Consider the following 14,521-nt stretch of genomic DNA (forward strand, 5'->3'; position numbering starts at 1 on the left):
CTTAGAGATGGGGTCTTGCTATGTTGCCCAGGCTGGAGTGCCGTCTGTACCTATTCATAGGCACAATCATGGTACACTACAGCCTTGAACTCCTGGCTCAAGTGATCCTTCTGCCTCACTCTCCCAAGTAGCTATGACTACTGATGATTGCCACCATGCCCGGCCATGGCTTCTTTACACTTATCATGCTTTCAAGGTTCACCCATCTTGTAGCACATACAAATTCTTCATTCCTTTTTATAGCTGAGTGTTCCATTGTGTGTATATGCCACATTTTATCTATTTAAAATGTTTTGGAATGAGATAGAGGTGGTGGTTATACAACATTGTGAATGTATTAAATACCACCGAACTATACTTGAAATAATTTTATGTTGTATGAATTATATCTCAATTAAAAAAAATTAATCCTCACAACAATCCAATGAAGCAGGCACTATCATTCTCTTTATTTTACAGATAAGGAAGCAGATGCCAAAAGGTACAGCAATGTTCCTAAAGTCAGATAGTTTGTGATAGAATCAGTATTTGAACATATGCAGCCTGACTACAGAGCTCACACTCTTACTATAATTAAAACTTTTTAAAAATTACTAATATAGAAATAAAAATTAGAGGCCAGGTGCGGTGGCTCATGCCTGTAATCCCACCACTTTGGGAGGCTCAGTTGGGCGGATCACAAGGTCAGGAGATCGAGACCATCTTGGCTAACACAGTGAAACCCCTTCTCTACTAAAAACACAAAAAATTAGCCGGGTGTGGCAGCATGTGCCTGTAGTCCCAGCTACTCAGGAGGCTGAGGCAAGAGAATGGCGTGAAACCGGGAGGCGGAACTTGCAGTGAGCCGAGATCGTGCCACTGCACTCCAGCCTGTGTGACAGAGCAAGACTGCGTCTCAAATAATAATAATAATAATAATAATAATAATGTACTCCAAATGCTAAAGGTAAATTTGGAACACAGCATTCTATACCTCAGGGACTTGCTATATTTGTCTCCTAGCCAAGCAAACACAAAGATGACAGTTTTTAAAGGAACTGTTACCTAAAGCAAAATATTTGTTATATATGTGAGTCTTATGCCAAGCTGTATAAGCACATAACTTTTCAGAATTTGAATTTAATTTATCTTAACATAAATACTCATTTTTTTCCCCTGAGGACTGTCTGTTCACTTACATAAAATTAGAAGGCACAAAATACCGAGAAGATAACCACAATGTACAATACTGTCGTGCCAGAGAGGCATAAAATAAATCCATTATTTTGAGTCCCACAGAATTCTAACCATCTATCTGAGTGGGAGTTCTATCGCTGACAGCAATTACAATTTTAAAGAATCTATTTCCCAAGTGACACCCTTCTTTGTATCTCACTCAAAACATTTTTAATTACAACACTCTATCTTCCCACCCCCACAGCATTTAACCATTCAGTGTTGGGAGAATAAATGACTTCCTATACTTCCTATACTATATTGGCACTTGAAGCAGTGGAGTCCCTTCAGCTGAGAAGTGAGGAGACGGGGCAGGGTAGTTAAGGGGTCTGCCCAAAGCCAGAGTGGCAGAGGCAAGGTTACAACCAAGATCTCTGACTCCTACTCCTACTGTTTATGGTTCTCCTACCGAAGTTCTCAACCTTTTTTCAATCAAGACACACATGACGTTGACATTTTCTCTTCCACTTATAAAAGTGTACACAACACACACACATAAGATCTGGGAAAATCAAACAACTAATTCTTAAGAATGATTATATGGGGAGGGAGGGAATTAAGAGTGGTTTCTATTTCTCATGTTACGCCTCTCTGTACAATGTTTTTATAAAGACGCATGTGCTAAACATTTCAGTTTTGAAGTGGGTAAGAGGCAAATATTTTTTATAAATGACATCAGAATACAAGACATAATACAGTCTCGTGATTCTCAAACTATAGTCTGGAGATCCCTAAAAGTCCCCAAATCCTTTCTAGGAGGCTTTGTAGGATTAAAAACCTTTTCATAAGAATCATTATGAAATAATAAGATGCTATTTGCCTTTCTCATTCTTATTCTCTCTCAGTGTGTAGCAAAATTTTCCAAAACCTACGCATAAATGTGTGATATTGCAACAGACTGAATTCAGAAGCAGATAAAAGGATCCAGCTATCTTCTATCAAGTCAAAGAGAGGTTTGCAAAACTATACATCAATGCCATTCATCTTATGACATTTTGGAAAATATGGTTTAAAAAATATAGCTTATGTATGTTAATACGTAATGGATGTATTTTACCTTTTTTTTTTTTTTGTAGAGGTGAGAGAACATTGGAATTATAGGTAGGAGCAACCACACCCAGCTAATGTATTTTTAATGATCTTTAACGAATTAATAAATATCTTGGCCGGGCTCAGTGGCTCATGCCTGTAATCCTAGCACTTTGGGAGGGCGAGGTAGGAAGACTGCTTGAGGCCAAGAGTTCAAGACCACCATGGCCAACAACATAGACCACATCTCTTTAAAAAAACAAACAAACAAAAAGGCTCACACCTGTAATCCCACTTTGGGAGGCTGAGGTGGGCGGATTGCTTGAGCCCAGGAGTTCGAGACCAGCCTGAGCAACATGGTGAAACATGTAGAAACCCAGTCTCTACAAAAAAATTAAAAAAAAAAAAAAAATTAGCCAGCGTGGTGGTGCACACCTGTAATCTCAGCTACTTGAGAACCTGAAATGGGAGAACTGCTTGAGCCTGGGCTGTTGGGGCTACAGTGAGCTGAGATTGTGCTACTGCACTCCAGCCTGGGTACAGAGTGAGACCCTGTCTCAAAAAAAAAAACCAAAAAACAAAACCAAATATCTCAATGATTTCTCAGTTTTAATTTCTAACACAATAATATTGATTGTTATAACCACATAAGCAAGACTCTGGGGTTGGTGAAAATTTTTAGGAGTGTGAATGGGTCCTATGCCTATAGTTTGAACACAGGCCATTAACTACAAAAAAAATACATTATTAACAAACTTCATTATTATTTACTATCAATTCTAATACTCCTTTCAGCTAATCTTATCACACCAGGGTCACAGAAACAGAACCTGACATCATCACACTACCTCTGGGTTGGCCACTGTCCTTTCTAGGAAAACTCTACAAAAAGGTAAATACCTCTAGGAAGCTATATATTATATAGGATATTAATTATATCCTATCATTAATGTCTTACAGATGATCATTTATTAGGGTTTTTTTTTTAAATGATGGGCTATGATATTATGATGCAAAATATATATTTGGTCCTTATCCTAGGCTCCCGACACAGAGTTCCTGGTAAAATTCTTGTAATTTCCTGAATGATAGGAATGTCTTTTGTTATAATAGTGTCTTAGTCTCTGGTTCCTGATACAAGAGCATCCAAGACCCTTGGAATCTCCAGAGTGCTAAGAGTGTCTTTTTGTATACTGGTGGTCCCTATCTTTTAGTGCATTAATTGCATCTTCAGCCGTATCTAATATGTTCAGAAATTTGTGCTTGAATGTGAACATATCACTAAGCTTCAACAATTAACATAAATTCATAGCTATGCATTAAATATTCTTTTTTTTTGAGACGGAGTTTCACTCTTGTTGCCCAGGCTGGAGTGCAATGGCGCAATCTCGGCTCGCTGCAACCTCCGCCTCCCGGGTTCAAGTGATTCTCCTGCCTTAGCCTCCTGAGTAGCTGGGATTACAGGCATGCGCCACTACGCCTGGCTAATTTTGAATTTTTAGTAGAGACGGGGTTTCTCCATGTTGGTCAGGCTGGCCTCAAACTCCCGACCTCAGGTGATCCGCCCACCTTGGCCTCCCAGAGTGCTAGGATTACAGGCGTGAGCCACTGTGCATTAAATATTCTAATTGTAAATTTTTAATCGATCAAAGCAAAGCATGCACATAGTTTTAAAAAATCCCATAGTATAAATGACAAAATAAAGCAGTTTTTGCCCCACTCCTCTCTATTTTATCCAATCTTCCTTCAGAGAGGCAATTAAATTCTAGTTGTTTGTTTTGGAATTTATACATCTCCATATAATAATATACTGATATCTTATTAATCGTTTTTAGACATTATTTACATTCTCTTATGGGGAATGAGAATTCAGCTCTCTTATACCACATTCCCTCTTTTTTTGTGGTTATTGTTTTGAGACAGGGTCTCACTCTATTGCCCTGGCTGGAGTGCAGTGGCACGATCTCAGCTCACTGCAGCCTCCACCTCTGGGTATCAAGCAATCCTCTCACCTCAGCCTCCCAGGTGGCTGGGACCACCGAAGTGAGCCACCACACCCAGCTAATTTTTGTATTTTTTGTAGAGACAGGGTTTTGCCATGTTGCCCAGGCTAGTCTCGAATCCCTCTCTTTATTCTCTCCATCCTTCTAATAGTTAAGATTTTTGCTTAAATCAATATTGGGTGTTCCCATGATTATCATGTATTAACTTTTATTTTTAATTTTTGTTTATTTTTTTTTTTTAGTAGAGACGGGGTTTCACTGTGTTGGTCGAGCTGGTCTCAAACCCCTGGCCTCAAGTGATCTACCCGTCTCAGACTCCTGAAATGCTGGGATTACAGGCATGAGCCACTGAGCCTGGCCAATGACTACTTTTAAATTATAGTCATTTATTTTCTAGATTTTTTCTTTTTTTTCTAGATTTTTTCTAGATTATTTTTTATTTCTAGATTATTTCTAGATTATTTTTTATTTCTAGATTTTTTTTTTTTTTTTTTTTGAGACAAGGTCTCATTCTGTCGCCCAGGCTGGAGTGCAGTGGTGCCATCGTGGCCCACTGCAACCTTGGCTTCCCAGACTCAAGTGATTTTCCAGCCTCAGACTCCTGAGTAGCTGAGACTACAGGTGTGAGCCAGCACAGTGCTGGCATTTGCTTCTGGTGAGGGCCTCAGGTGGCTTATGATCATGGTGGAAGGTGAAAGGGGAACAGGTATGTCACATGGTAAGAGAGGGAGTAAGAGAGAGAGGAGTGGGGACCAGGCTCTTTTAAATAACCAGCTCTCCCATGAACTAACAGTGAAAACTCACTCATCACCAAGGGGATGGCACCAAGCCATTTATGAGGGATCTGCCCCCATGACCCAAACACCTCCCACTAGGCCTCACCTCCAACACTGGGGGTCACATTTCAACATGAGATTTGGAGGGGTCAAACATCCAAACTATATCAGTCACATAAACAATTTTTAACCTAAGTTCCTGGGGATTTGGGAGTTCCTCTTTTTTGTGAACAATTCTACAACTGACACCTGGATTTATTTCTTTTTCTCTTTTTCTTTTTCTTTCTCTCTCTCTCTTTCTTTTTAATTAATTTATTTATTTTTAGAGACGAGGTCTCACTACATTGCCCAGGCTGGTCTCGAACTCCTGGCCTCAAGTGTTCCGCCTGCCTCAGCCTCTCAAAGTGCTACGATTACAGGCGTGCCCAGACTGGCACCTGGATTTCTTAAGAATGCATTATCATCTACATTTCAGGCTACTTACTAAAAAAAAAAATAGATGGTTTATTCATTCTTGGCTGTATCTCTCCTGTAAAAGGGCAATAAATATCTAAAGTATACTTTTCAATTTGGCCAACACAATCCACACATGAAGTTGAGCTTACAGACAGAGTAAGAATGAAACACTGGGTAAATCTGGTCAAGACTTGGTCCCCCCAGCGTGTGCAATCTTATGGGAATAATGGGAACATACATAAATACAGAAGCAAATTTTCATGCCTTTTAAGAATAAAACAATGATGTTTGGGTTGGTATACCAACCAAATCACCAAATGTGACTGACTGTTTCTAAAATGTTGATTCATCCTAGCAGGGTGAAAACTAGTGGGTGGGGGGAAAAAGACAATGCTAGCCCAAAATCAGTTTCCAGAGGGGTCCAGAAGTGGCTGAGTCACAGCAGCACCACTGAAATCAATGTATAGCCTCTCCTGATTTAGAACACTGCACTATAGAACAGAAAGATTATTTTAAAGCCGGGCACAGTGGCTCACACCTGTAATCCCAACACTTCAGGAGGTGGGAGAATGGCTTGAGCTCAGGAGATTGAGGCTGAGTGAGCTGTGATCATCCCACAACACTCCAGCCAGGGAAACAGAGTGAGACTTTGTCTCAAAATAAATAAATAAATAAAAATTTCTAAAAAATTTTAAAAACCACCTAAGATGTTTTCTATGGTTTGAGCTAATAAAATTCTAAAGATTAAAAGCCACTTACTATGGCTTTCATATTTAAAAATGTTGTTCACCTCATCAGAGTTAATGTAAGTCTTTTCCCTGGCATAACAATCAAGCTAACTCATACATACACAGACAGATAGGCAAGTTACACAAATGGCCTCATGGATGACACTCACGAGTGTTTAATGGAAAGAGCGTGGGCTTTGGGATAAAATCTAGGTTCAGGTCCCAAGTACAGTATATATTATACAAGTAATTTCAAATCTCTATGTCTCAATTTCCTCATTTGTAATTTTGAGACCAGTATCTGTCAAAGTTGCTATGAGAAGTTAGAATCAAATTATGGAAAGTAGCTGGGTGCGGTGGCTCACACCTGCAATCCCAGCACTTTGGGAGGCTGAGGTGGGTGGATCACTTGAGGTCAGGAGTTCGAGACCAGCCTGGCCAACAATGGTGAAACCTCATCTCTACTAAATATACAAAAATGAGCCAGGAGTGGTGGCACACACCTGTAGTCCCAGGTACTCTGGAGGATGTGGCAGGAGAATCACTTGAACCCGGGAGGCAGAGGTTGCAGTGAGCCAAGATCATGCCACTGCACTCCAGCCTGGGTGACAGAGCGAGACTCTGTATTAAAAAAAAAAAAAATCGTCTCTATTAAAAATACAAAAAAATTAGCCGGGTGTGGTGGCAGGCATCTGTAGTCCCAGCCACTCGGGAGGCTGACGCAGGAGAATGGCGTGAACCCGGGAGGCGGAGCTTGCAGTGAGCCAAGATCATGCCACTGCACTCCAGCCTGGGCGACAGAGCAAGACTCCATCTCAAAAAAAAAAAAAAAAAAAAATTATGGAAAGCCCCTAGCATCATACCAGGCACACAGGTGGCACTCAACAATTGTTGGTTTCTACATGTCCTTTATAGCTATAGCATCTGTTAGTAGTAGAAGCCAGTATTAATTTGAGGTCCCTAAAATGAGTAATGTGTTCTCAAGTTCCTTCCAAAAGAGCAATTGCTATTTAGTAAAAAACAAACACCAACTGCTCTTTCAGAAGGAGCTTCAGAAAGGTAGAAGGGTCAACAGTATAGAATACTTACAAAGAAATGGAATCAATTAAGAATGCAAAAACAGTCAGTAGATGTATAGAGCACTCTTGACATAAGTGACTCCATCTTAGAAAAAGACTCCAACTTACATTTCAAAAAGCACTTTGACAACAGGGACCAGATGTTTTTCCAGATAAAGACACAACCAAGCATGCATGCTCTTCCACTATCAGTCCTCACCAGAAGACTCTGTGACCATAAAAAGAACAGGACTTAAAAAACTCAAAATGGTCTTAACAGACACTGACTTGCTGTCACTTGTTATAAATGCCTGATATCTGTGTCCAAAGGCTCTGCCCACATCAAGGATTCTTTCTTACAAGACCAACACACTGCCATGATGAAACCAGGATACTTGTCTATATCACTCTCCCTGGACTGGTCTACTTTGTCTACTTGTCTATATCACTCTCCCTGGACTGGTTAGGTAACCCTTTTTCCTAACTCTTTCCTTTTGATGTTCAATGTTACTTTGTTGCAGAATGTTTAATCTACATCATTTATGTATTAATTAGGTATACTATTATGTATGATTTACAATATTGACTACCTAGTGAATGAGAAGTACTAAAAAAAATTGCCTCCTTGAGAACTCCATGTAACTTGTGACTTTTGTAACTGAAATAACACAATAGAAGTCTGACATTGTGAAAAGACACAAATTGTGTGTACTTGGTTATCCATGACCTTATACCATTCACAATAGTAGATTAAGCTGTTAGGACGTCAGAGTTGACCTTTGGAAGAGCAGTTCCAGTGGTCAAAGTAGGATGAGAAAAGGCAGTACATGCAGAATATATATATACATATTTTTTTTTTTGAGACGGATCTTGCTCTGTAGCCCAGGCTGGAGTGCAGTGGCGCAATCTTGGCTCACTGCAAGCTCCACTTCCCAGGTTCATGCCATTCTCCTGCCTCAGCCTCCAGAGTAGCTGGGACTACAGGCGCCTGCCTCCATGCCCGGCTAATATTTTGTATTTTTAGTAGAGATGGGGTTTCACCGTGTTAGTCAGGATGGTCTCGATCTCCTGACCTCGTGATCTGCCCGCCTCAGCCTCCCAAAGTGCTGGGATTACAGGCGTGAGCCACCGCACCTGGCCCAGAATATTCTTTAAATAAGCTTAGCACAAAGGGAAAGAGAACAGGCAGAGGCTGAAGAAGCTGCCAGATTCCAGATCAGATTGGTATAGTTTTCTGATGGGACAGGCTGACCATGTTTGAGGGCTGAACAGAAGCAGACACTAGGTTAAAGCTATAGGAAAGAGATGAAAATTACTGGAGCAAAGTTCTAGAAGAAAACTGCCCGTGGGCTGGAGGAGAGGGCCAAGATCGAAGGTAGCAGACACTGAATATGTCTGTTTTTCCTCTGAGACCAGCAGAATGTAGAAAACACGAGTACAACTGTAATTGGAAAAAATGGAAAAAACTCATCCCAAGTAGGTTCTATTTTATCTAGAGAGTAAAAGGTAAGATCATCTGCAACAAGTGAAGGGAATGGGTGGAGATGGCCATGAGGCAAGAGAACATTTCAATTCCCTTAAATTTCTAAAACTAGGTATAAGTGCTGTATTTGCAAGAATATACTTGAGACAGAAATGAATAATTATGGTCTTACTACAATGTTCCATTATGCTAGATGCTCCACAAATATAATCACATTTACTTCTCACAAGAACCCAGTTAAGTGAGGTGTTGTTATTGTCCCTGTTTTATAGTTGGATTAAAGATGACATTCATAGTTAAGCTTTACTACAGAACTTTTTTTTTCAGCTGTTATGCCATATTTGCTTCTTAAAAAAATTAAGTTATAGAATACTATGTACGACGATATAATTTCATTAATCCTTTTTGATTCAGGCATAAACAAACAAAGTTAGAAAAGCAATTCCAGGCCAGGTGCAGTGGCTCACGCCTGTAATTTCAGCACTTTGGGAGGCCAAGGCAGGTGGATCACCTGAGGGCGGGAGCTCGAGACCAGGCTGACCAACATGGAGAAACCCCGTCTCTACTAAAAATACAAAATTAGCCAGGCATGGTGGCGCATGCCTGTAATCCCAGCCACTCCGCCAGAGGCTGAGGCAGGAGAATCGCTTGAACCCAGGAGGCGGAGGTTGTGGTGAGCTGAGATGGATCGCATCACTGCACTCCAGCCTGGGCAACAAGAGCGAAACTCCATCTCAAAAAAAAGAAAAAGAAAAAGAAAAAAAGAGAAAAATAGGCAACAAGTGAAAAAAAGAAGTATCTTTGTAGATTAAATAGAAATATATTACTACTATTGCCAGTCACTCTCTCTACAGCAGGAGTCAGAAAACTATGATGGCCTATGGGCCAAATCCAATCTAATACCTGTTTTTGAAAAAGGATTTTATTGGAACACAGCTCTGTCCATTCATTTACTGTCTACAGCTGATTTCACACGACCATGGCAATGTTGGGTAGCTGTGACAACTATACACAAAGCCTAAAATATTTCCCATCTGCTCTCTTTAAAAAGTTTGCCAACCTCTATGTTCTTTTATAGTGCTTAACTGTATCTAAAATTATTCTACTTATTTTTTATTTATTCATTTATTTTTTGTTGGTTTTTTATTTATTTTTTTTTTTTTGAGACGGAGTCTTGCTCTTGTCACCCAGGCTGGAGTGCAATGGCACAATTTTGGCTCACTGCAACCTCCGCCTCCCGGGTTCAAGTGATTCTCCTCCTTTAGCCTCCCGAGTAGCTGGGATTACAGGCGCCACCACCATGCCTGGCTACTTTTTGTATTTTTAGTAGAGACAGGATTTCACCATGTTAGCCAGGCTGGTCTCAAACTCCTGACCTCAGGCGATCCACCCGCCTCAGCCTCCCAAAGTGCTGGGATTACAGGCGTCAGCCACCGCACCCGGCCTATTCATTTATTGTCTGACTCCCGTATTGGAATGCATAGTTCATGAAGAAAAAGACCTTCTTCTCTACTGTATTCCTTGCACCTAGAACAGCGTGTGGCACATAGAATGCACTCAATAAAGGTGTTTAATGAACATTTATTGCAAGAAGGAAGAGAAAAACATTTCCCATCTTCTCACTTTCTTCTCTTAGATGCACTCCAACTATTTACCCCACCACTCCACCAAAACTGGTCTTCTCAATTAACCACTCAATTTATCAACATGATAAATTCTCAGTTACTTCTCAGTCCTCACCTTCCTTGACCCATCAGCAGCATATGACCCAGCTGGTCTACATCCTTCCCCGGAAACACTTTCTTCACCTGGCTTTCACTCTTAGTTCTTAGCTTCCCTCCCACAGTACTGATCCATCCTTCCTTTGTCTCCTTTGCTGGTGCAATCTTATTTTCCCGGCCTCTTAATGGTTAGCCTGCTCCAAGACTCAGTCATTGAGATTCTTCTGTCAGTCCATACTCACTTCCCTAGTGAGCTCATCTAGTCTCACGACTACTCTTAGGCATTTCAAACTCCTCCAAAACCAAAGCCAAATTTATCATTTCCCCCAAAACCTTCTCCTTCACAGCCTCTGCCATCCCAGTAAATAACACCATCCCTCCAGTTACTGAAGCCAAAAACTCTTGGAGTCAACCAACCCTCATTTTATTAATATATTCCAGGTCAATGATCACTTCTACCATGTCTGCTACCACCCTGATCCAAATCACCATCATCTCTCGCCTAATAATTAATTGTCCCTTGTTCCCTTACATTCTATTCTCAACACAGCAGCCAGGGTGATCACGTTTAAAGGTAAATCAGCAAGTTCAACAGCTAGCCAGAGTGAAAGTCTCACACAATTTGGTCCCCTGAAACCTATTTGCCTCTTTATTCCCTCCACTCCGGAAACACAGGCCTCTATGCCCATCTTAAAGCAAGTCACGCAAGCGTCCATCTCGGCCTTCATACTGGCTGAAAGGCTCTTCTGGCTGAACTGAATGAACCAGGCTTCCTGAATTAGGCATTTTCATGAAATGCTGTGTCACTTAATTCTCTAAACTCTATGAGGTAGGTATCACTTCCTCCACTTTACAGATTAGGAATGAGGTTTACAGGGCATCTAGCTAACAAATGATGGAGTTAGGGTTAAATCCAGATTAGTCTACACAGAAGGTGAGCTCTCAGTGAAGTTTCTGGAGGCTAAACAGAGGATTCAGTGATGTTCCTCTGAAGTCACAGTGATTTTAACAGCTAAAGGTGTGTGCTAACAACTGGTGAAGAATATGAGAAAAGGCAGAGAGATAAAAGAACCACAAGAGGAGTCACCCAAGCCAAAAGTTGAAAGTTTTAGGGAAAAGAGGGGAGAGGGGAAGTGTCAAGTGGAACCTAAACATCAGAAGCCCAAGAATCAAGCGTATACCTCATAACAAACCACACTCGTGGTAGACAGGAACCCAGATCTTGATTTAGAAAGAAAGAAAAAAAAGCCAGGCACAGTGGCTCATGCCAGCACTTTGGGACGCCAAAGCGAGAGGATCGTTTGAGGCCAGGAATTCGAGACCAGCCTGGGAAACATTGCCAGACCCAAAACATTTTTTTAAAAAAATGTAGCCGGGTGTGGTGGCTCACACCTGCAGTCCCAGCTACTCAGGAGGCTGAGGTGGGCGGATCGCTGGAGCCCGGGAGATCGAGGCTGCAGTGAGTCATGATCGCGCCACTACACTCCAGCCTGGGCAACAGAGCAAGACTCTGTTCGGAAAAAAAAAAAAAGAACTATCTTCTCCTGCCAATAATGGTGCCCAGAGCTATCCTACTAGGTATTGCCACTTGCCCGCGGCAAGCGTGAAGACAGGCTGTAGGGAAGCATGTGACTATGCAACACGGCTTCACACCTACGTTCTCCTCAGGGCCACTGAAGCGAAGTGTTTGAGTGTGCGGTGGTGGACTGACCTTAAACTTCCCAAGGCAAAGATGCGGACCCTGAGTGGGCACGTGTGACCACGGCTCTCTACCCCACAGTCTCTAGGAGACCAGGAGGTGGCGGAGTCTCGGCCCTTACCTCGAATTCCTCCAACAACTTTCCGCCAATGGCCCATTCCTCTTTGCCCCACAGTCATGACAGTGGACCCCAACCCACACTACCTCCCTCTCAGACCCATCCCTCAGGCATATCCCAGGACTGGCCCCTGAGAAGCCTTACAACCCGTTGCGGCCCGGGCGTGAAGACCCCGTCTCACCACGGCTCCGGCCACGGCGTGGACCAGGCTTTCGTAGGACAGCACGGAAGCCATTGGTGCGGCTCCTCGAAGACCAGCCACACTTTTCCCACAGATGCCGCGGCCAGTGGAGTTACGAAAGGAGCACCGGAGCTCAGGGCGTGAGAGTCGCAATCCCCACCCTCTCAAACCCGCCCGCCTGCCCTAGAACCACTTCCGGGTCGCGGGGCGGGAAAGGGGGGGGCCTGAGAACGCCCCTGAGCGCTGATTGGCCCCTCTGGGCGCGGGGCGGGACAGCGAGGTGTTCGCGGGGGCTGGGCTCCAAGGCGCAAGGCGGCCTGAGACCAGGTACCCGGCTCCCGGTTCCCACGACGTTCTCTGGCGTTCCAGGGCCCTGACCAGTTCCTCCATCTCAGAAGTCTTAATGGCCTTCTTTTACTCTGGTGACAAAGATGGGGAAACTCAATGAGACTCCAGTCTCCCTGTTTCTCTGCGCCTGAGCTCTTTTCTATTCTGAAAGTCACATTCTGGCCAAGACGAAAAAAATTCAATTGTGGATTTGGAAACTTCTTCCGAAAAACCCTTGAGTGTGGTGGGAAGAGATGTTGAGCATCAGGAGCCCAAAATACAAGACGCGAGTGGGAGCCTCCCCCTAGTTGGCAACTATGGAAGTCATTTAACCTCTTGGGTTTCCTCCTTTGTGAAATGACAATGTACTAGTACCAACAATCCCCATCTGCTGTGAGGATTACGAAAGCCAATTTATGTAGCAGTACTTCATAAAATACTGAAGGAAAAAATTTTTTTTCCATGTTGCAAAGTGACTAACAAAATTACACAGAACTAAAGAAACCACATTCAGCTTTAACCTGCCATACTGTCAGATTCTGCTTCAGGATGCTCCTCAGGGACTCAGGGATTCTTTCCTGAGATACCATCACCACTTGTCTCTACCATGTTTCCTTTTAGAATATCCTCGTGATAACTCCTGAGTGCTGACTACGTGCCAGGCTTAAGTGTTTTATGCCCAACATCACACTTAATCCCTGGGAGAGGGTCCTAACAAAGTTTAACTTGGCCGTTTTCACAAAATTTGCAGAAGATACTGCTTCCAGGAACATTCCCATCACGCCATAGAATCATGACGTGAAAGTGCAGGACCAAAAGTGAAGCGTAGGTGATTTTGGGCTGGGTGCAGCTGCTCAGGCCTGTAATCCTAGCACTTTGGGAGGCCGTGGCGGGCAGATCACTTGAGGTCAGAGTTTGAGACAAGCCTGACCCATACGGCAAAACCCTGTCTCTATTAAAAATAGAAAAAATTAGCCGGACATGGTGGTACGTGCCTTGTAGAAATTACAATGTAGAAACTGCAGCTACTAGGGAGGCTGAGGCAGGAGAATCACTTGAACCTAGGAAGCAAAGGTTGCAGTGAGCCAAGATTGCACCACTGCACTCTAGCCTGGGACGGAGTGAGACTCCTTAAAAAAAAAAAAAAAAAGATTTTGGCACGGGAACGTAGACAGAAACTAGTTGGCTGTAAAACTTGAGAACTCAGTTCTCATTGACTCCTTATCAAATTGGGAGCTTGCTGTCAAGAATATACTGGATTATGCACCATAGTTATGAAAACATTGTTACTACTTTGTTTTGACGTTTTTCTATCTTAGATACCAAAAACATTTTGATCAGCTTTTTTTTTTTAAACCTGAGACAGCGTTTCTCTGCATTGTCCAGGCTGGTCTTGTACTCCTGGGCTCAAGTGATCCACCTGCCTCAGGCACCCAAAGTGCTAGTGTTACAGGCATGAGCCACTGTACCGGGCCTTGCAACTTTTTTTTTTTGAGAGGGAGTTTCACTCTTGTGGCCCAGGCTTGGCTCACTGCAACCTCCGCCTCCCACGTTCAATTGATTCTCCTACCTCAGCCTCTCGAGTAGCTGGGATTACAAGCATGCGCTACCACGCCCATCTAATTTTTGTATTTTTAGTAGAGACGGAGTTTCATCATGTTGGTCAGGATGGTCTCAATCTCTTGACTTCGTGATCCGCCCACCTCAGCCTCCCAAAGTGCTGGGAT

General features: G+C 42.7%; 1 protein-coding gene across 1 annotated transcript in view; it reads right to left on the minus strand.

The window, feature by feature from the left end:
- SLC25A17 (solute carrier family 25 member 17) overlaps positions 1 to 12,731 on the minus strand; it is a 53,346-nt gene extending 40,615 nt beyond the window's left edge. Inside the window, exon 1 of the mRNA XM_054469592.2 lies at positions 12,468 to 12,731. Within this exon, the coding sequence (XP_054325567.1) occupies positions 12,468 to 12,521 (54 nt within the window). The 5' untranslated portion in view covers positions 12,522 to 12,731. The remainder of the gene's footprint in view (positions 1 to 12,467) is intronic.
- Positions 12,732 to 14,521: the final 1,790 nt, after the last annotated feature.

The sequence above is a fragment of the Pongo pygmaeus genome, chromosome 23 (genome assembly GCF_028885625.2).
Source record: "Pongo pygmaeus isolate AG05252 chromosome 23, NHGRI_mPonPyg2-v2.0_pri, whole genome shotgun sequence".
NCBI classification, from domain to species: domain Eukaryota; kingdom Metazoa; phylum Chordata; class Mammalia; order Primates; family Hominidae; genus Pongo; species Pongo pygmaeus.